General features: G+C 41.5%; 1 protein-coding gene across 1 annotated transcript in view; it reads left to right on the top strand.

The window, feature by feature from the left end:
* The window catches only part of LOC132399349 (uncharacterized), a 215,820-nt gene that overhangs the window by 171,258 nt on the left and 21,229 nt on the right, over nt 1-23,333 (top strand). The window contains exons 53-60 of the mRNA XM_059979603.1: nt 192-391; nt 1,578-1,670; nt 2,972-3,176; nt 5,568-5,755; nt 6,918-7,015; nt 12,699-12,883; nt 17,662-17,864; nt 20,101-20,263. Coding sequence (XP_059835586.1) covers nt 192-391; nt 1,578-1,670; nt 2,972-3,176; nt 5,568-5,755; nt 6,918-7,015; nt 12,699-12,883; nt 17,662-17,864; nt 20,101-20,263 — 1,335 coding nt within the window. The remainder of the gene's footprint in view (nt 1-191; nt 392-1,577; nt 1,671-2,971; nt 3,177-5,567; nt 5,756-6,917; nt 7,016-12,698; nt 12,884-17,661; nt 17,865-20,100; nt 20,264-23,333) is intronic.

Raw genomic sequence — 23,333 nt, 5'->3', positions numbered from 1 at the left:
AATGATGTTAGTAACACTGCCAGCATCAATTGAGGAAAACTAGATGCGTGAGATTTTAGTGTTTTTATTCTTTACTAAACAGATAAATTTCCTGTATATTTATTCCGTTTTCTAGCATCTTTTTGCTTCTTCTGTCTTTTCATTTAATGCAGAGGCTATCTCTAAATATTAACTGACTGTCTGTGTCAAAGGTGGGTCAGACGAAGAAGGAGTAGAGTTGGCGTTTTGTTCAAAGGAAGACAGAACAGTGAAAGTGGAACTGTATCACACCCTGAACCAGATTAGGAAAGAAAAGCTGGCGCTCCTCTCAGTTGCAGTTGTCAACAAAAGTATGCAGAGGGTACTCAGAGTAACAGCTCAGGGCTGTGGACACCTCATTACCAGGACAGAGGTAATCATAGCAAGATTAGTTATCAATCTTGTCTCACTGTACTGTGCAACATTTGTTTTAGACCTAATGATCTGTGGTAAAAATGTTCTTTATCAGTCATTTTCTGTTCCTTCAAGAGATCATACAGTATAATAATGGCTGTTATATAGGTACCATTTCAGAGGGTTTGACTCCCATAACTTTTGTCCAAAAGTGACCAGCGCATTTTATAATTCATTATATCATACACCTAAAGAGACATTCAGTTTTACGGTGATATCCTGCTTCATATCTATTGTGAGGCAGAACTTGGCAATGATCGTTGGAAGGCCACAGCCAGGTTCCTCCAGTCCATTAGACAAGTCTGTGATATATGCTTCAAGTAGAGGGAGCAGTCTGACAAAAAAGCGAATTAAAACTGTACAATTTGAAGATATGCTCACTGAGTGTATGTGCCTGGTTTTCTGCTGCTGTAGTCCATCCACTTCAGGGTTCGTTGAATTGTGCATTCAGAAATACTCTTCTACACACCACTATTTTAACATGTGGTTAATTGAGTTACTGTTGCCTTCCTGTCAGCTTGAAACTTTCTGGCCATCCTCCTCTGACCTCTCTCATTAACAAGGTGTTTTCACCCACAGAACTGCCACTCACTGGATTTTTTTTTGTGTTTCTCACACTAGTCTCTGTAAATTCTAGAGATTTGAAAATCCCAGGGGAGCAGCAGTTTCTGAGATACTCAAACCACCCCATCTGACACCAACAATTATTCCACAGTCAAAGTCACTTAGAACACATTTCTTCCCCTTTCTGATGTTTAGTTTGAACAACTAAACCTTTTGACCATGTCCATATGCTTTTATGCATTGAGTTGCTGCCAGATGATTGGCTAATTAGATATTTGCATTAACGAGCAGGTGTACAGGTGTACCTAATAAAGTGGCCATAGAGTGTAGATTAGTCATAATGGTTCTGTTTGATAGCATTTCGTCATTTCATGTGGCACAACTACATTATTGTTTATAGAAAGGTAGAGGATATTAATACTCTTCATATCATCTTAAATTAGAATTTTTAACCTCTTGCAATATCACCTCATTTTTTGACTGCTCCCTCAGAAAGGGGTGATTTCATGCAGATGATAAGAATTTCAGCTGAGTTTCCATTTGATTCATGTTGAACCTGTTTGCTTTTCTTTGCACTTTAGAACAAGCTTTCAGAAATTGTTTTCCAATTGAAGAGCCATTTGTTGAAAAAGCTCAAAGAATTTGATCTACATGTTTGGAAATTCAGGAAAAATGTGAGTAGAGTGCCAGAAATGAAGAATTTGCATTTTCTTTCATTTGTCTTACAGAATATTAGAAACTCCTTGAAATGGAGTTAAACAATTTAATTTGTCAAACCATACTATAATTCAGCAGCATCTTAGTTGACTTGAGGCCTAGCTTCATAAACTTCACATATCTCCTAAAATGCTTGATTGACCTATCATCAACTGCTGTTTGCAAGACTTCTATGCCCTTAGCTTGTACTGTAAAAGTAGCTACTAATTTATTTCCTGAGAGTTCTGGCTCTAATTTTTAATCTACACCTTTACTCCTAAATACTCATCTAGTGGGAAAAAGAAACACAGCAAACCTATCAGTTTACTTGGCAAGTCTAACATTAATCCTGATCCTTCCCCCGGCTACAATTACCTTGTTTTCTTTACCCCCTGTAACTATGATCACTTGAACATAAAATAAATAGAGTTCTGATGAAATGAATAGATAGTGGCAATAGAACAAACAACAGCTCCCTCTGCAGAGTGCCTTGTTAGGTGCTTAGATCTACAAGATGTAGCCCAGAGCTCTGGTGTTACTGTTCTACAATAAATAGGCAAAGGGAAAAGTCTGGAGTCACTCATTGGATAGCTCTCATAGAGCCCACAAATGATTTGATTAGATGTTACATGGAAAAGCAACATGCAGGAACGAAGGCAAATCAGACACGGACGGTTCTATGCAATTAAAGTAGCTTACCTGAATTTGGATGAGCTTGGTTTTGGAAGTGCATCTCGGAGATCCACTAAGAAAATGGAAAGGTAACACCTGCTTTCTGGGGGTTGGGGCGTGAGGTAACATCAGTGTACACAAGGACTGGTCCAGTGACCACCGCCATACAGTATCCAGTGCAGCACTGGATTCACTGCTGGTAGGGTCTGCCAAACTCTGTCAGGGGCGGGGAGTGTGAGCGAATGTTTGTAGAGTGGTGCACACTACTGGTTAATAGCCAGTGAGGTGTTCCCAGCCATTCCTTCAACTAAAACATAATGTTAAATAAAAGCCTTAAATCAAATACAGTGACGTCCCAGCTTTCAGCCTCTGCTGGCTGTTATGAACCTGACGGGAAGCTAAATCGCTTCAAATTTTTAATGCATTAGTGGCATAATATGGGGCATTTTGGGAAACTACAAATCACCAAAACCAAAGGCAATTATTACTGTGTTTTGTCAGTCCATTAGTTGTATTAAGTTCTTTCAGTCCTATAGAGCTGCTCCTGATTCACACAATAATATTTTGATCCAATGGGGATGCTGAGATGGAATTTTATTCTATACAGTTTCACAATGCTAACTTCCTGCATGAACTGTGCGGTTGGATGCTGAAGCTCTCAGAGAAAACAGCAAGCGTTATCAAGAACAGTGGTAGATCATTCCGTCAGTTGTGGAAGCTGAGCAGACTGAGAAAGCTATTGCTCCACGTTGTTCCACTGTACCTCACAAAGATTCAAGAAATATTACAGCAGTTACAGAGAGAACTAAAAAGTAAGTAAAACTTAGAAATAAATTGTATTAAAACATTGAACTGGTGCACTGGGAACACTGGATGTCCTGTATTTCAACCACCCATTAGAAACCCTATGTGGCTTACTGCCATAAGTCTACAAACTTTCCATTAAATTGGTCATACAATGCACTTGGCTGTTATTTAAAATGTAGTAAACGTCCTTCGGCCCACAATGTGGTGCCACCATTTTAACCTACTCCACAATCGATCTAACCCTTTACTCCAGTCCTGCCGAAGGGTTTTGGCACGAAATGTTGACCGTACTCTTTTCCATAGATGCTGCCTGGCCTGCTGAGTTCCTCCAGCACTTTGTGTGTGTTGCTCAGGTTTCCAGGATCTGCAGAGTTTCTCTTGTTTCTCCATTTTTCCATTGGTTTTATTCTATTGTACCCTGGATCTGAGTGGCAACAGAACTGCAGTAAATTATTCCAAAATTATTCCATTATTCCAAAGAAAAGTTGCACAGCTTCTACCCTGATGTTCCACCAGTTTGTAATAGATGTAAATCTGAGAACAGTAACTTGTCACATTCATTCTGGTCATGTTGTAAGCTTTATACACACTGGAGAAGTATTTTTCACTGTTTCTCTGAGGCTTATGGGAAGCGGTGGGAACCGCACCCACTCATTGCCATCCTTGGAGCAACAAGCTCCCATCTTCAGCCAATAAGTATGAAAAAATGACTGTATTGTTTGGAATGGTGATTGCTAAGAAGTTAATCCTGCAAATGTGGAAAATGGACTCTTGTGCCTACCTACGATCTGTGGCTGAGAGAATTGGCAAATACTTTACATTTGGAGAGACTGAGACTATGTAATGAGGACAGAGGGGACATCTTTGAAAGGATATGGGGCCCTGTTTTGGACTTTCTTACGGGGTGAGGACTGAGGTTTTTTTGGTGCGGTGCACTTCTGCTGTGTATGTTTACTTTTGCCTTTATATTATTCTCCCTTTTGCTGCTCAATATTTAATTTGATTTAGTTATGGTCGTGGTTTTTGTGGATGTGCTGTTTTTTTTTGTGGTTTGTATGAAAAAAAGAATAAAAAAATATTTAAAAAAAGAACTGCAGTAAATGGTGAGGAAGCTCTGCCCCTTAAGTGCTCAGAAGAGCTCTGACAGCTGGCAAAGCTGGGGGTCATTGGTAATGGGGGAGAGAGGTTGCTTTGTAGCTCTGAAGCCTATAGTTGATCAAATATTTGGAGACACTTAAAAGTTATTCAGGTTGTAGTAACTGATTAAAAGATCATTCTTAAGAATAAAATAATCCATGTAAATTAAGTAATTGAAACCAGTAAAGAGAAAAAAAAAACAGTTTTAAAAGAAGTGACTCACCTTCTGCGTCCTCAGCCTTTGCCGTGTAGTAAATATGGAATGGCATTACCGATCCTGCTCTGGGTCAGTGATGGGTTCATCCACAACTCTGAGACTGAATTCAGATTCAATGACTGGTTGGAACTATTGCCAAAAGTCTAATTTTCTGTGCTGGTAATGGTTCTAATTTGCTGGCCGAACTTTATGACATTTGTTTCACCCTGATGGTCATCTGCATACTGAACCTCAGCTCAAGAACAGGAAAATTAGCCTCATTCACTCAGCCATACTGTAATATCAGCTTGGAAGCAGGTCCTTCAGTTCTACTCCTCATTTACGGAGGCACAGTGATGTAGTAGAATGGAGCCGTTGCTTCACAGCTCCTGAATCGCAGTCCCAACCCCAGACTCTGTGCCATCTTGGTGCCTTCATGCTCTCTCCACAGCCGTGTGGTCCTCCCCTTCCTCCCACTTCCTGGTGAAATGCCTGTTTGCGGGCTAATTTGTTGCTGCAATTCAGTCTGTGTGGCTGAGGTGTAACATCTGGTGGGGGTGGGGAGTTGATGGAAGGCAAAATGAGTAGGGGAATGGGATTGTTCTGTGAGCTGGCGCAGACTCAATGGTCTAAAGAACACCCATTCTATGTTGTGAAGAACACACATTCTTCCACCGAGCCTTCCTAGAAACTTCCAGTTGAGTTCTCCACCTATTGACAGCCCAATCATTGTCACTACAAAACTGCACTAAAAGATGTGTGAAACAGCAGTCATTGAGCTGGAGTCACTGAAGCTGCCCTTCTGTGACTGTAGAAATTTAAATACAACACCAATGTCCTCTTTTTTTTACCACTTAGACCAATTGCAAAGGGAATAATTGAGCAGGGGCGTACAGCCTCAGTTAGCCTTTTTGGCCTCTGAAAGTGGGAAAGCATAATTAGAGTATAACAAGTTTTATTATAGATGCAGAGTAGGAAGTTATCTTGGAATTGTTGTCAATGTCTACTAGCAAATATAATCCTTGTGCAAACATGTTAACACCTGAGGTAATTTGACTTTCAGAGCCTATAGCTACTCTAAAGGAGGCTTATCGTGATGTAACGCTGAAAGAATTAGACCACGATTGGAAACAGAAAACTGAAGAATATCTAGAGAAAATTCGGTCTTTTGTACCTACGGTGGTTCAGGATACATGGCTGCTGGAAAAACTGCAAAAAGTGCTTGATGTTACCAAGCAAGCTTTTGACTTGGTAAGTTTAAAAAGTGTTGTGTAGTGACAGAGAACACATTGCTTCCCTAATATTTGGTGTTGCATCCAAATTTTTTATAAAGATATTTTTTTGGTTCACAGCTCGTTCATCTTATTTAGTTAGTATAATAATCCCGGTCAGTGTTGCAAAGTAAAATTAGTTAGGTACTCTTTCCCAATTTCCACTTCTTTTGAGAAATGCATAATTTGGCAGACTGCATCAATTTTACTTCATTTACATTATCACCTTAAATCAAAGCTCTGCATTTGGCCTACAAAGACATATAAAAGCAAATATTGAAGTAACTGATTACGGGGAAACATGAGCCTTACCCCAGAGGCATTTATACAAATTCCAGGATTGCAGCAAATTACTGAAATTTTTGCATTTGTAGAAGGAAAATCTCTCAGGACCACTAAAACATTAATATAGCAGCAGTCATGTAGAAATGTGACAGCGCAGCCTTCGGAAAGCAAGCAAGTTAAAATAACTTTGAGTAAACAGTAGACTTTCAGCAGTACTTTACATTTGCTGAAGGAGCTGTTTAACTAACATGAAGAAAAACTGCTTCTCTCATATCTGAGAGAATTTCACTTAATAAGACATTAAGTGTGCTCATTGGCTTCGCCCATTTCCCTGCCTGCCTTCCATATTGGTAGGCACGATTACTTGCTTCTCAGGATGGCCCGCGCAGAATATCTTGGTCCAGGTATCTAAACATTGATGCAGAACATCATCAAATGAATTCTGCTAGGAATAGAATAATAAAATACCCATTTAAATTCCATGAATTGATGTGATTTGATTTGGGACTAGTTGAACATATAAATGACGTTAATTGTGTTTAGAATCATTTGTTCAGGTGAAGGTTCTTGACCCAAACCATCAATTGTCCATTCCCTTCCTTAGCTGCTGACTGACCCACTAAGTTTGTCCAGTACAACTGGGAGATAGGAAAAGGGGGCCTGTGATGTAAAAGTACTTTACCAAAAATATAAATACAGTAACTCATGAAATAAAAATGTATGGGCTCAACAAGCTCCAATATAAGATACTCAGTGCCCTTAGTCGTTTGCCTGCACTGTTCCTTTCTATTTCTACCATTGTCCACCCATCTCTGACATTCCTCATGAGATTAACAGTTTTCTTCACTTTCAAACAGGCAACAAACCAAACAGTGAAATGGGCAGAAGCAAAACTCACTAAAGCTACAATCAGGATCCAAAAGCCACTTGCAAATTTCTACAAACACAGTTCAGAGTAAGTAGCAAGAAATTAAAAGCCTCCTTTTCGTACTTATACTTCTGTTGAATTTCAAGGTCGTATCATTCACGTGATATCACATGGTACTGTTATGTGTCAACAATGAAAGCAATTTAACCTGGAGAAACAAAAACAGGAAGTGCTGGAAAAATCCAGCGAATCAGGCAGCATCTACAGAAGGAAAAATAGTCACCGTTATGGTTCTGTGGTCTTCCATCAGAACTCAATAGGGGTCACAGAAGCATACTGTGTACTGTTTATTTTTCCACAGATGCTGCCTGACTTGCTGAGTACTTCCAGCATTTTCAGTTTTTGATTCAGATTTCCAGCATTTGTAATTTTATCTTCATTTTCCATAACGTGGAGAAAACTGTATTTACAATTATTTTCACCCAAATCTCCACCCCACACTGAATTGCATATCCCAAAGCTCCTAATACTCATCAAATTCCTAATCATGGAATCCATGATTTTACTCTGTATTTTCAGCCCCTTCTGTCCTCTCAATACCCCTCATCACCCTTGCAAACAAATGCCTCCACCTGCCTCCACCATCCCTCCACCAGCCTCACCAAACCTTCAAAGTTGCTCCTGGGACTTATCCCAAGGAACGCACACTCATTCTCTGCATTAGTGCTGCCCCAGCACCCCGTATTTTCCTAGCAATAGGCTTCACCAGATCCGTGATGGACTTCCAAAACCCGGTCCATGGCATACTTTCATGCTTTCATGCTGTTAACTCTGTGATGCCTGGTAATATGTGTAAAGAGGGTTTCTTCTTTTTTGTTAACTAGCAGGAATGCTAATTTACTGATAACGAGAATGGTATTCCTTTGTAAACCAAATGGGGATTAATGTTCTTTCTTCTGAGTCTGTAAGCTTTTGTTGACGGGCTTTTGGGCAGATCGGCGCGAGGGGGTCGAGAGAGAGGACGCAATGCTCTAAGCTGGGCGAGGATCGGACCCCAAAGGGGGGTCCGAGGTCGGGAGATTCTCCGAGGAGGGGGGGGGGAATGAAGCTAGATGTGCTTGGTTGACCACTCGGAGGGTCCTGAGCTGTTTGGAGAGTCCGAGGAGTTCGGAGGGTCCTGAGCTGCGAGTCGAGGAGTTCGGAGGGGATCGAATGGTGGCCAGAAGACTTCAGTAATTGAGCTCCAACGGCTGTGCACGAAGTGGTTTGGACTTTGATAAGTTTGGAGCCTTTTCTTTAATTTTCTCTTCATATATACTGTATCGTTATTAATCACTTAGTTATAGTAACCTTTATAAATTGTACTCATTTAATTGCATATGGTGTACTGTCTGTTTTTGGGTGAGGCGGGGACCTCACACAGCATCCACACCAGCTGATTACCCAGTTTGGCGGGGCCGAAGGCTGCTCCCCCTAGACGAGAACGAGCTGAGCGAGCCTGAGGCGACCCAGGGGGTTACATTGTGGGGTGCTCGTCCGGGGTTGATTTCTGTGGAAGCTGTGTGATCACCCTCTTTAAATTGTGTCTGCGGCGAAGAGCTGGTGTGCCTTTGTGGGTGTGTGATTGCTGATTGCTTTGTGTGTTGGGTGAGGCGGAGCGGACCTCTCAGTTGTTGGGTGAGTGGCAGTGCTTGGCTGAGGGAAAGCGACAGGGACAGGTTGAAAGTTTGAGTAGGCGGGCTGGTGACTTTGTTAGAACTGTTGGGCGCAATTACCTCGAAGTGACCGCTGCCAGTTCTGGGAAAGTGTGGGAAAATGCGTGTGGTTTGACTGGAAGTCAAATGCCGCAGCTGGGGGGCTTATCATATCCGTGGCAGGAGATTGGTGGGAAGTTTTTAGGGTATCCCTTTTTGCCTAGGGGGGCAGATAAATTGCTTGTGGTGCCAAGGGGATCTGTCAAGGGGATCAGTTGTTCCGTTGATTCGAGAGATGTCGGGAAACTTAGAGGAGGCCCAGTGGGGGAACGGCTTGGGGTCTCTGGGGGAGCACGTTCCCAGCAATGTACCAAGGAACTCCCGAAAGGAGCAGACTCTATTCCTGAAGGCTTAGAGGGGCCATGCGCACAGGTGTTGTTATGGATGGATGGAAGTCAAGTTAAAGCCATCCTCGGCACCGGGGCGCCGGTTAAGTTGCTGTACAGTTTGTTTCATAACCATTATTGGAAGCATTTACCCTTGGCGACATTGAGGACACTGGAGATTCGGGGTACCAGTGCCGGTGATTATCCAGACGACGGTTGTTGGTCAGTGAAAATGGAGTTCTTAGAGGCAAATGTGGAGGAGACTGAGGTTCAGGAATCGTTAATGCTGATGTGTCCGGACCCTGTTGAGACGGGCAGCATTTCTGTTCTAGAGAGAACCAATATCCTGTTGGTGCGCTTGGGGGCCTGCCCGGAGGAGGTGGGTGAGCGCTGTTTGGAGACATTGTCGATTCACCCAGGGTTTCGAGCTGCTTGTGTGGACGTGTGTAGCAGCATTGGGCCGGTACCGAATTCAAACAAGAGCCAGTGGTGGTACGGCCTGGGGGAAGTATCTGAGGGTGAGATCCTCTTAGTGGACGCTGCGAAATACCACGAGGGAGGGGAGTTGACTGCTGAAGACACCTCGGAGAGAGAGAGGTTGCGGCGACTGGCCCCTGAAGCCGTGGAAGACATAGGCAGCGTGTGTGTGGATTATATTGCGTTGAAGAAGCGCACTGTCAGTGACCAGAATATGGCCCTGAGGGCCGAAGAGGCGATGGCCTGTCTGAGTGGTGCGAAATGGTTTAAGGTGCTGGATCTGAGGAGTGGATGTTGCCAGATCCCGATGAGTGGGGCTGACAAGGAGAAGACGGCCGTTATAAATTCCGTAGGAGTCTTCGGGTCCGAAAAGATGCCACAGGGCATATCTGGAGCCCTTGCAACCTTCCTGCTGGGCAGGTGGAAGACCATAGGGGATGTGGAGGCGTTTGGAGTTTTGGTGTATGTGGATGATCTCTTGGTGTTTGGATTTGCCTCAGGAGAATATGAAGTGAGGTCGTTGCAGGAGCAGCTGAGAATTACCGAGTTAAAGTGTTTTCGGGACACGTGCCAGGGCTGGCGAAGGTCGCAGCTCGTGAGAGACTGTCTCTACGGAATCAAGTTTGAAATGAAGACGGAGAGACTGGAGAAAGTGATCTGGAACCATTCGGAAGACTTACAAGTTGGAGAGAATGAAGAAAGTTGTCTGACTGAGGGTAATAGCAAACTGAGAACCCAGAGAGGGGAGTTTGCGGAGGTGAAGAAATTACAGACGAATCTCAGAGAGAAGCGGAAGCTTGAAGGGAACCTGAAGATGACCATCGACAGTTCAAATGAAGTGCAAAACCTGAAAGTTGATCTGGAAGAAGTCATGAGGAAGAAAAAGCTGGAGAGAAGTGCAGTGAATACTGAACAGGAGGCTGAAGAGACTGCGGGAGCAGTGCAGGCCACGTGTTTCCGTTTGGAGAAGATCAAACAGCAGCTACCGATCACAGGAATGAGGAAGAATACAGATTCGATGGATGATGTGCTGGATGTGTGGTACATGCTGCCTTTTGCTGACTTTCCCTCGATTGAGGAAGAGACCTTTGGCCCTTCTCCCATTGAGTCAGGTGTAGCGGGGAGGGTTAGCTGTGTGCAGTATGGGGCATGAGTGAGAGGTTGAGAGAGGAGTTGGTAGTGGGCCCAAGGTATCCCCAGTTGTGTCCGAGCCTGAAGGGTTTAGGTGAGGGGATACGGAGGTCTCAGAAGGGTTAGGGAACTCCCAGATAGTTGGCCTAAGTAGCGCCTGAGGAACAGGGCCTGAGGGTTACTGTGTGGGGAGGAGATGTCACTGTTTGTGCTTGGGTTACGGTGTGTTGGCAGGAAAGGTGGCGAGTTATTTAGTAGTCATGAGGACATGACTTTTATTTGGTGGAGGGAGAGTGTAAAGAGGGTTTCTTCTTTTTTGTTAACTAGCAGGAATGCTAATTTACTGATAACGAGAATGGTATTCCTTTGTAAACCAAATGGGGATTAATGTTCTTTCTTCTGAGTCTGTAAGCTTTTGTTGACGGGCTTTTGGGCAGATCGGCGCGAGGGGGTCGAGAGAGAGGACGCAATGCTCTAAGCTGGGCGAGGATCGGACCCCAAAGGGGGGTCCGAGGTCGGGAGATTCTCCGAGGAGGGGGGGGGAATGAAGCTAGATGTGCTTGGTTGACCACTCGGAGGGTCCTGAGCTGTTTGGAGAGTCCGAGGAGTTCGGAGGGTCCTGAGCTGCGAGTCGAGGAGTTCGGAGGGGATCGAATGGTGGCCAGAAGACTTCAGTAATTGAGCTCCAACGGCTGTGCACGAAGTGGTTTGGACTTTGATAAGTTTGGCGCCTTTTCTTTAATTTTCTCTTCATATATACTGTATCGTTATTAATCACTTAGTTATAGTAACCTTTATAAATTGTACTCATTTAATTGCATATGGTGTACTGTCTGTTTTTGGGTGAGGCGGGGACCTCACACAGCATCCACACCAGCTGATTACCCAGTTTGGCGGGGCCGAAGGCTGCTCCCCCTAGACGAGAACGAGCTGAGCGAGCCTGAGGCGACCCAGGGGGTTACATATGCAAACAAATCCCTTTGGATGCCCTGGAATTTCTGGGCAATCTTACCTTCTATTTTTGTTGATACACAAGGAGGTCTTTTGACCTATTAGGTCCTTGGCAGCTCCCAAAGGAGCAATCACATTATTCCCAGTTTTCTTCTTATTTCCTTGCATTCTATTTCCTTGTTCTCCTAAGACTGTCTCTCACAAATGCTCATCAATCATATTTTTGATACTTCTTGCCATTCCTTTACACAATGGAGTAACTTACAGTAACCAATTAACCTGCTAGCACAAACAAGAGAAAATCTGCAGATGCTGAAATCCAAGCAACACACACAGAATGCTGGAGGAACACAGCAGGCCAGGCAGCAACTGCGAAAAAGAGTAAACTGTTGAAGTTTCAGGCTGAGACCCCTTGTCAAGACTCATGAAGGGTCTTGTTAGATGGTCTTGGCCCGAAACATCAACTGTACTCTGTTCCATAGATGCTGCCTAACCCACTAGAACATCTTTGAAATGTGGGAGGAAACCAGAGAACTAAGGAGTCACAAGGAGCACGTACAACTGTCCGCAGTGTATCAGGCTAGCATCTGTTCCATTCCAGAGGTTGGAGCAGGTCCCTGACTTGATAATTAGTTACATTTGAAATAATGATGCACCATGTCATTTTTTCTCATGAAGGGATATCAGTTTAAGCCCATCTGGTTTCTTGAAGCTGACATGTAGGGATAGCATGGTGTTATTTAAAGTAAAACAGATGAGTTTCCTTTTTGGAGTTGTGGCCAACATGGTCACTCTGTGACCTAAACGCAACTGATCTGGTCATTAATCTCATTTCTGTTTATGACCTTTGCTGTGTGAAATTGAATGCTTTCTTCCTGCAATCCATTAATTACACCTTAAATTTATAAATCATGGGTTCTGAAGTATTTTGGAGCATTTGGATGATAGAGACAATGTTAGATAAGGACAAGTTTTTTAAAATATTACTGCTATTGACAAACTATAATTGTATCATTTGAGAAGCCCAGCTTTGGATTGGTTTGTGATCCTGTGTTGCAGATGAATTTAAAGTTGTAAACTCATTTACTTGTCCTCTTTCACTCTCTAATGCATAATGCATCTGTTTTACAGAGATTGCACTGTTGTTGTGAATGTGCCTTTGTGGCCCTTGGGAACACAGTTGTTTGATGTGGCTAATATCACCAGCTACCTTGTTGAAACCAAGTTAATAAAGACACTAAAGAGCCTGTACAACATCAACCTAATTGCAGAATATTACAAACTTAAACGCAGGATAATGGACACCCCTTTTGAGCGTAAGTTACTACACATAAAACAACCATAAGATGGCTGACTTACTAGTGACTTACCGTAGAAACCACCTTGAGAACTTCTGGAAAGTGACAAACTGCTGGAGGAACTCAGCAAGTCAGGCAGAATCTTCAGAGGGAAATGGACAGCTGACATTTCAGAGTATCAGCCCAAAATGTTGGCTGCCCATTTCTGTCTACTGACACAGCATGGCCCATTGAGTTCCTCCGATAATTTGTTCTTTGATAGCAGATTCCAGAGTCTGCAGATTCTTGTGGCTCCATGAAAATTTTTAAAGTTCACCACAATTATGAATTTGTTTTCCTTTAAAGATAGATTTTTAAAAATATTCATGTGATGCTGGTGTGAAGTCAGTGTAGGTGAATGTGGAGGTACTCGGAGAGGCCCTCTGTTGGTTGTGGTCGACCACGGATGTTATGTCCTAGCTGTCGTCATTACGATACGGAGAGCAAGCTGTTGCCCGTGTAGCAGGCTCCCCTCTCCACGCAGCTGATGAATCCAAAGGAATGGCAGAGACCCTACAGTTTGGCACCAATGGTATCCCAGGAGTTGGTAGTCAATGTTAAACTCTATGTAGGACTGCCTTAAGGACTCCAGCTCCGGAATTTTCCTTAGGGTTTGCTCTGTAAGCCTTCCCCATGGGTATATCCGCAAGGCAGCAGAGGTTTGAAATCAGACTTTCCCCCCTCCTGGATGAGCTACCAATCACGGTTGATGTGCCCCATTTGCCCAGAAGGACTGGTTTTAAGGGACCTTAGCCCCTTCTCTTTCAGTAGAAATGGTTCTGCCAATCTAGGTAGCTGAGCCACAGGTGAAGCCAGCAGCTAGACTTGGTTGTTAGAGGCTATTTGGGAGCATTTAATATGTAGTGGGAGCTCATCCCCACTACCCTATTTCTCCCAATGGCTACGACAACCTTAATTAACCAGATACTCACTTACCCACTTTTTCAGCAGCCCCAGAGGCCAAAATGCATCTCAATATCATGATAATTCCCTTTAACCCAACAGCAATCAATATCTGATCAAGACCTTCTAATTCAGCTGCCACTAGACCCCTAATCAGAAACCCCAAACCCTTGGTTAGACCACTAGCACCTCTGGACTCACCAGCGTTCCATTCATGCTCTGGCCTCCAGATTCCCACGACCAGCTCTCATCCCAATCCCTCTAATCCCTGACATGAGTTCCTCCCCACCCCACCCCCCAGCCTTTCTCCACCCTCTCCCCCCGCAGCCCCTCTACCTGATGTCCGATCCCAGGTTTACCTCGTGTTCCTTGTGCTCTCTGCCTCCGGCCTTTCCACTGGGTTTCACACCATACAACAAGGTGATGCAGCTGGTGGAGCCACTGCCTCACAGTGCAGGGGCACGCTTCAGTTCTATCCTTGGGTGCTGTCTGTGTGAAGTTCGCACGTTGTACCTAGGATTCCTCATGCACCTTAAACATTTGTGAGCCGAAGGGTTAATTGGCCACTGTAAGTTGTTGCTGGTATGTAGTTAAGTAGAAGAATCGGGAGCGGTTGGATATGGAGATAATGAAATATAAGATTAATGAAGGACTAGTGTAAGTGAGTGAAGCATGACATTAGAGAGCTGAAGGACTTGTTACTGTGCTGCAAGTCCTATGTGTCCCGTTAATGACCCATCTTAACCCAGCTTTAGTTCTCCCTGTTCATACCGCCAGGTATCCCAGTTCAATGCTACAGCTTTTCCTTGTCACAAGCTCAGTTCTAATGTATGATCATATTTATTTCACCTGAAAAATATGTTCAACCTGATTAATTCCACCATCCTCCTTGACATTTTCCCGTCTGAAATAATTGGAAAAGCAAGTCGTACGAAGGAAGTACCGATAAAGGTCAGAGGGGTTTGTTTGCATGAGCATCCAGAAAGACTGTGAAAGGAGAAAATAGGATTTTAAATTAAGATAGCTAGATGCGACAATAAAAACATAAGACATTTTCCATTTACAAGAGTACAAGAAACTGGCCAGGAAAGAAATGAGAACCCTGAAGGTCGTAGTGGTAATGAATCTGAACAGCTCAAGATAAAAACTAATAAGGATAAAATCTATAATTGTCACTGTGGATAACTCTGGTGTTAGGCTACAGACTTTCTCTCGTCAGTGGTGGGCCGACCTTCCCAGGCCAGATGAATTTTGCATAAAGGTCCCAGATGAAGGGCCCTGACCAGAAATGTTGATTGTCCATTTCCCCCCATAGATGCTGCCTGACTCACAGAGCTCCTCCAGTACTTTTTGTGTTGCTCCAGATTCCAGCACCTTCAGGATTTTGAATGGAGATGCTACTCTGTGGTCAGATAAGGGACTCCAGCTCAGGATTATAAAGGTTGTTTGTCCAGATCATGTGGAGGAAAGGATGATTTTGGCATCTGATTCAGCAACTGGATTACTTCCCTATATCTGATGGAGAAGGTGAAAGGAAGAAGATAGAGAGAAGGGAGACATTTGAAGAAGTGGAGAAACAATATGAAAATGCAAAGGAGAAGAGATGGGAGACAGAAGAAAGGGCAAGGGAGACACAAGTATTTATGCCTAAACAGTAGTCTGGATACTTCCTGCTCCTTAGAGAAAGGTTGATCATTTCTGAGGCAGGAGAAAGAAACTTAATGATATAATATGGTTTTCCATTTCAATCACTGTTAGTGCCTGATTGAGGTCATGTTTGATGCAAGCTTGCTCCTATTTTGCTTCCACACAGTTAGGTTATTTGAAGTGTGGGTTTCATTCCACCAATCTCCTTTTAATAAAAGGAAAGGCTTTCAGTTTAATTAGCAGCCATGTTAAAATCTCCACATTGGCAATGGGAGGAGCAGTTATACCACTTCTGGATGCAATGCAATGGTGATTGCTCAAAGGTGGGATGACAGCAACAGGCCCGAGGCATGAGTACAAGATTAGGATGTGGGCACGTGACTAGTGTTTGAGAGGAGTGAGAGTGTGGTTTCTACTTGCGGAATTCAAGAATTTGTCAGCAGATTCTGCCTGCTTTTAACCTTTGTACAAGTTAACTGAAAGTGAATTGAAATTTAGACATTACACTGAAATGTTTGCAGTGCATTGTCAAGGTTGGGTGTGAAGACTAAAATGAATTACTGTTTTCCTGGAGGCACTGGAGAGAAGGGCAAGAAGTAATCCTGTGTTTGATGTATATGCCAAACTCTTTTAAAAAGAAAACATTACACAATGTACTATTTAGTGTACTAAGTTATATTAGTAGTATTGAAACCACCGAGATTGCTTGAGGTGTTACAAAAGTAAGTGAAGACGCAAAGACTTTCTCAGGCTGAAATGATGTTCGTCTTCCTATTGGCTATCTGTCACTGTTGATACATTAGCTCTGAATGTATCATGTTCACCCACCAGAGCCCACCACTATTCTCAAAGAACATAACGGCATTTGGGGCACAGATTCCCCCTTTCTTGGCATCAGTGATGACCTTAACCAGGCTGAACAGCCAACCACATCACAGAATTCTCACAAACAGCAGATTAAGGATAATCTTTTTAATGGGGAATAAATAAAGGCTGGACCATTCATAGAGACAAAAGAGACTATAGATGCTTGAATCTAGGGCAGAAACCGAACTCTGGAGTATCTCAATTGGTCAAGCAGCATCCAGAACAGTTGAGGATCCAATTTCTCAATTTGTAAGCTTGCCCTATATCTCATGAGCTCTCACCTTTCAGGCAGCCTCCCTTGTGGGAAGTCTTTACAGAAACTACTTTTTCTTTCAGAGCTGGACCTTGCATGGATCTGTTCCAAACATGCATTTTCTTGCCCCTGGCGACACTCGGTAAAGAAAATATCAGTACCTCCAAAAGAAAACAGCGGATGACAGACTCTAATTTGTCACAATTTTAAGATTTCATCGAGGTGTAGTAAAATACAGCTCAGAAACTGGCCCTTAAGCCCATTAATTCTGTGCTGACTATTAGGCCCTTCAGCTATTGGATCTATGCTAACCATCATCCAGCCATTTTTACAAATCCTATGCTAATCCCATTTTTTTCCATTCTCCTCACATTCCTATCAATTCTCTCCAGATTCCACCACTTTCCTAAACACTATGGAAAGCTTCCAGTGGCTGATTAACCTACCATCTTGCCTAGTAACTTACAAACTCCACACAGACTGCACCCGATTGAATAGGAGTTTCTGAAGCCATGTGACAGTAACTCTACAGTCTTGGCCACTGTGCAACCCTGTATTTCAAGAAGATAAAGTGGGTGTACAAAAAATTAATAGTCCAGAAGTTACAACAGGAAGTTAATGGGAAATGTTTAGCTGGAGCAAAGATAACTGACCAGAACATTTCTTTCGTTCTTGGAATAGTCCACAATTCAATTAGATATATGGGAATAATCAGAACTGTGGATTGTTTGAACATTAACTGGTGGGGTTTTATTATCTGTACTGTGTAGATAACGTGCTTAACTGATTATTTTGTCTTCTCCATTAACACTATTCTTGCGATACATAAATAATCTCCTGACTGGCACACTGTTACAGGATATGGATATCCAGTTTTGAGCTAATTTATAATTCTGAAGCATTTATAACATTGGGCAGAATGATAATCATAACTAGCAAAATCCAGTTTTCAATTGTTTTCAAGCCAATCTTGGCAAGAGTTATTCAAAGTCTGATTTCAATTTAACAAAAGAAAATAAAATTAAATGTTAACATTCAGAGCATTGCTGTATACCATCTTGAAACTCTTTCTTCAAATGTTTTGTAGATCAAGCCCTGCTCATTAGAAACAAACATTATGTGACATTTGATGGGAAGATGTATAACTTTGCCAGCAAGTGCAGCTTTCTTTTAGCTAAGGATTTCCAGAGGGACACATTTACTCTGTTACTGAACCATGAAAATGATGGCAAAAACTCGCTTCATGTGGAAATGAATCAGACTACAATTGATATTTACCCAGGACTAAAGGTGAATACGCACTTACTTACAAATTCCTGTCACACCCCATTATAGCAACTTCTATTCGGAAGAAGAATTGCCTCATAAGAAACAACTTGAAAGGATGTAATTATTGACAAATGCTGTCTTTGGTAGTGACATTTAAAAGATCAAGGCTGACATCAAAGAAAGTTGCTTTTGTTTACCAATTGTTATTTAAAATTTGTGTTTTTTTGCCCTCTGGCTTCTGGAGTAACTGATGAAGGAACAACAGATGCTTCCACAGAGTGAGGGGCTGGGTGGTGGGTGTTGTTGGCCTACTGCCATTTATGTTGCGTATCTATGTGTTACTAATGCCTGGACAAGAGGTTCTCAATAATCTCCCAAATACCTCTCCCCTTTCTAGTAGATTTGGGCTAGAAATTACCAGGCATCTTTCATTCCCTTTTTTCACTGTTACCATCAGGTAGGAGGTACAGAAGCCTGAAGGCACACACTCAGCGATTCAGGAACAGCTTCTTCCCCTCTGCCATCCGATTCCTGAACAGATATTGAAGCTTTGGACACCTCACTTTTTTAATATACAGTATTTCTGTTTTTGCACATTTTTAGAAAATTATTCAATATACATAATTGATTTACTTGTTTATTTATTATTATAGAACCATAGAACCATAAAACATTACAGCACAGAAACAGGCCTTTTGGCCCTTCTTGTCTGTGCCGTACCATTTTTCTGCCTAGTCCCACTGACCTGCACCTGGGCCATACCCCTCCATACACCACTCATTCATGTACCTGTCCAAGTTTTGCTTAAATGTTAAAAGTGATCCCGCATTTACCACTTCATCTGGCAGCTCATTCCACACTCCCACCACTCTCTGTGTGAAGAAGCCCCCCCCCACCATGTTCCCTTTAAACTTTTCCCCCTTCACCCTTAACCCATGTCCTCTGTTTTTCTTTCTCCCTTAGCCTCAGTGGAAAAAGCCTGCTTGCATTCACTCTATCTATACCCATCATAATCTTATATATCTCTATCAAGTCTCCCCTCATCCTTCTACACTCCAGGGAATAAAGTCTTGACCTATTCAACTTTTCTCTGTAACTCAGTTATGTTTTATTTTATTTATTATTATTTTTTTCTCTCTCTCTGTTAGATTATTGCATTGAACTACTGCGAAGTTAACAAATTTCACATCACATGCCAGTGATAATAAAACTGATTCTGATTCGAATGTCACTGAATTATTCTCTCAATTCAAAGTTGCATCATTTCAATTGAAATCTTTGCAAAAATGCTTGTGGTTCTATTGAAATCACTTCATGTCTCAAATCATTAACCTTAAAATATATTGGTTAATTTACAGTGGACTCTAGCATTCTTTTGAGAGAGAAGCAGAGTTATTGTTTTAGATCAATGACCTTTCATTCATACTGGCAATGAGACCTTAACCCAAAATGTTAACTCTGCTTCTCCCTGTATGGATGCTGCTTGACCTGCTGAATAGTTAAACAATCTTTTCATTTTGGATTTCCACCATCTTTAGTACTTTCTTTCACTTTTCCACCATTCCATCAATGGATTTGTTCTTTCTACAGTGCCTGTATAATTATTTTATTCTGTTTTTAACCAAAAGGATTGTATGTGGACTCTTTACTAATTGTTATTCTGCTAGCATTTCAGGATAATGAACTTTTGTGGGAAAGGTCTTGATAATTATTTATCTGACACATTAATTCCGCTCCTATACCCATAGAGAATCCCTGACATACTGATTATTTCCAGTATTTTCTGCTCACTCCAAATTCGAAATGTCTGCTTTGTATTGCTTTTGTAGGAGAAAGCTAGTGACTAATTGTAGAAACCTTACTGTTGTAAATACATTCTTTAAACAAAAAAGAATATGTAAGTTACCAAAAAAATCCCATTGTTTTTCTTAAACCTCAGCTTTCCTTGAACTTGGTAAGTGTTTCTTCTTGCTATTTCAATGTGTAATTGGGTTTTGGAAAGCAGTGCAGTAGGTTTACAGTCAAATAGTAATGTGAATTCTATTCTATTTTGTCAATATTTATCATTACATTGTGGTCCATTTCTGGTCAAGTAATGTAGATGGTTCAATTTCAATCTGCCTTACCATTTTATATATGCTGGCTATCTTCTTTAGAGCTTTTTTAATGTTTTGGATAATTGCATTTATTAAATAGAAATGGAACAATTAGGAAGCGCAATAGAAACTAAAGATATAAGACAAACTGTTTTCCATAGGTTGAAGACAATTGCAAAGCCAGTGAATTGCCTCTGGTGAAGAATGGAGTGATGGTCAAACGGGATCGAAATGAAGTCAAAGTATCAGATCAAAGTGGAGTTACTGTATCTTGTGATATGCACCATGAATTCTGCAGTCTAACTCTTCCTGGGTGGTACCATGGTTAGTGTTTAGACCACAGTGTACTGTGTTGTTCACTTAATATTTAATATTCAATAATATTTGAGTAATCTTGTGTGCATATATACAAGAAAAAGTTTGTTAAAGTATAATTACCTGGTTTTCTACATTAATTACTCATAAAATATGGTGTGATCTTCATCTAAGTCACAATAGTAGACAAACACAATCTGCCTAAAGAATTGTACTTCTCGTCAATACTGAGTACACCACTTAAACAATCACAGTCTAGGTTCAAGAAAGTCTGGGATAATGCCTTCTGCAAAGCTATTTGGAGCACTATAAAAAAAGATGCATAAAGTTAGGTTACTGACAGAGCCTGTTTTTCTCAAGAAGGATCTGTTCATGTGCACCATGCCTCGATCAAAACAACTTTCAGAGTACCTTTGAAGAAGAATTGTAGAGATGCATGAAGCTGGAAAAGGCTACAAAAGATTTCTAAAGACCTGAGTGTTCATCAGTACACAGTTAGAGAAATTGTCCACAAATAGAGGAAATTCAGTAGTGCTACTACTCTCCCTAGGAGTGGGCGTCCTACAAAGATCACCGCAAGAACACAACGTGCAATATTGAAGGAAGTGATAAAGAACCCAAGGGTAACAGCAAAAGACCCACAGAAATCTCTAGAACTTGCTAAAGGCTTTGTTCATGTGTCCACTATAAGAAAAAACACTGAACAAAAATGGTGTTCATGGAAGAACACCACAAAGGAAACTTTTTGCTCTCTAAAATAAGCATTGCTGCACATCTCAAATTTGCAAAAGACCACCTGGATGGTCCACAACACTTCCAGGACAATATTCTGTGGACAGACGAGACAAAAGTTGGACTTTTTGACAGAAATATACACCACAATGTTTGGAGGGAAAAAGGCACTGCACATCAGACCAAAACCTCATCTCAACTGTGAAGCATGGTGGAAGGAGTATCATGGTTTGGGGCTTTTTTGCTGCCTCAGGGCCCGGTCAGCTTGCAATTGTTGAGAGAATAATGAATTCAAAATTGTATCATGACATTTTACAGGAGAATGTCGAGATAGCGGTCCATCACCTGAAGCTTAATAGAAGTTGGATGATGCAACAAGACAACGGTCCAAAAAGCAAGAGTAAATCAACAAAAGAATGGTTTAAAAAGAAGAAAATTCGTGTTCCGAAATGGCCAAATTAGAGTCCAGACTTTAACCCAATTGAGATGCTGTGGAAGAACCTGAAGAGGCCTATTCATGCAAGGTATCCCAGGAATATTGATGAACTGAAACAGTTTTGTATGGGGGAATGGTCTAAAAGTCATACTTGCCATTGTGCAAGTCTGATCCATGGCTGCAGGAAATGTTTGGTGGCGGTTATCGGTGCTAAAGGAGGTTCTACCAGGTATTAAACACAAGGGTTCACATACTTCTTTCAGCCTGGGCTGCGAATGATTAAACAATGTGTTCAATAAAGATATGAAAAGTACAATTGTGTGTTATTAGTTTAGGCAGGTTGTGTTTGTCTATTATTGTGACTTAGATGAAGATCAGACCACATTTTATGAGTAATTAATGCAGAAAAGCAGATAATTGCAAAGGGTTCACCAAATTCTCTTGCAACTGTGTATTCATTGTGTTATTAAGCATGTTTGTTTATTTAAATAAATAATTAAGGGTTGTATATAAATATGTTAATTGAATACATTATCACACTACTATGTGATATGTGCATACCTCTCTTAAAGTAAACTCGAAGTTAGACCTGCATTTCAAAATCCTGTGACTTCCTTTGAATTAGTTTAAAGTTTTGAACTTACAAAACATAACATACTGTGCTGACCACATTACAAATGATTATATCGTGCTGAAAACTGATAGAGCTGAAGTTTTTATTAGTCCTGGTAGAAGATTATAAACACAATTGTCAATATACTTAGAAATAATGTCTTCCACTGCTGGGTTAGTTTGAGAGACACCGTATTTGAGGATAACATTTAAGTAATTTTAACATCTAGTTCAATATTTTTAAATATTTGCTATTTATATATTTAAATATTTCATAACTCTTAGATTTTACTGTCCTTCTAGCTGTCGATGATTTGCTCTTAGGCTGGTAAATATCATGCCATTATTCATTTCAATTCTAGAATCTAATTATTTTTGTAAATATTGTCTATTTTTATACCTGATAACAGATGCATTTTTGAAGTATTAATTCTTAATGTAAATGGCAAGGTTACACTTAGTTCCTTACCTGATGCAGGCCTCTAGTTCATAGTCATTCCCAATACACCAGCTCACACCAAGTCTCATTCACCTATTATGTATGAGATTTCTGGCCAGCAGTGGATTTCAGCCTTCTGTATTAAAATTGTTTGTGCATTTATTTATTTGTTTATTGACATCCAGCATGGAGTAAGCCCTTGCGGCCCTTCAAGTCACACCACCCAGCAATCCCCTGATTTAACCCTAGCCTAATCACGGGCCAATTTACAATGACCAATTAACCAACTGACCGGTACATCTTTGGACTGTGGGTGGAAACCCATGCAATTATGGGGAGAATCTACAAACTCCTTACAGACAGCGGCAGGAATTGAACCCAGGTCACTGATAACTGTAAAGCACTGTGCTAATCATTATGCTACCATGCCATCCCCTTGTTTGCAAATTTCTTCAGCACCTATTTCCATCCCATATCTGATATGCTCCTCCACTTCAGTAGTTGTTACTAAGTATCTTTCAATACTTAATTACTTAATTATTTGCTAGCCATACTTACAAGACTTCAAGGTGCGCAGCTCCCTCCTAAAAGCACATCCCCTCTCTTTTAAGTGGTTCTTTATAATTCTTTGACGTGCTTTGAATCAAATGCCTTAATGCGATATAAGGATGGCTTATCTGATTGAAGCTTACAAAGTTCAGGCAGGGCTGGACAGGCTGAATGTGAGGACAGTGGCTGGGAGGGTTAAACCGAATATTGCAGACTTGGGTTTTAAGGCAGCGCACACAAAGTGCTGGTCAGGCAGCATCTATGGAAATGAATGAACAGTCGACATTTCAGGCAAAGACACTCCACTCTGA

This window comes from Hypanus sabinus, chromosome 9 (genome assembly GCF_030144855.1).
Source record: "Hypanus sabinus isolate sHypSab1 chromosome 9, sHypSab1.hap1, whole genome shotgun sequence".
Lineage (NCBI taxonomy): Eukaryota > Metazoa > Chordata > Chondrichthyes > Myliobatiformes > Dasyatidae > Hypanus > Hypanus sabinus.
The sequence above is the reverse complement of the archived record's forward strand: the minus strand, read 5'-3'. Positions and strand labels throughout refer to the sequence as shown.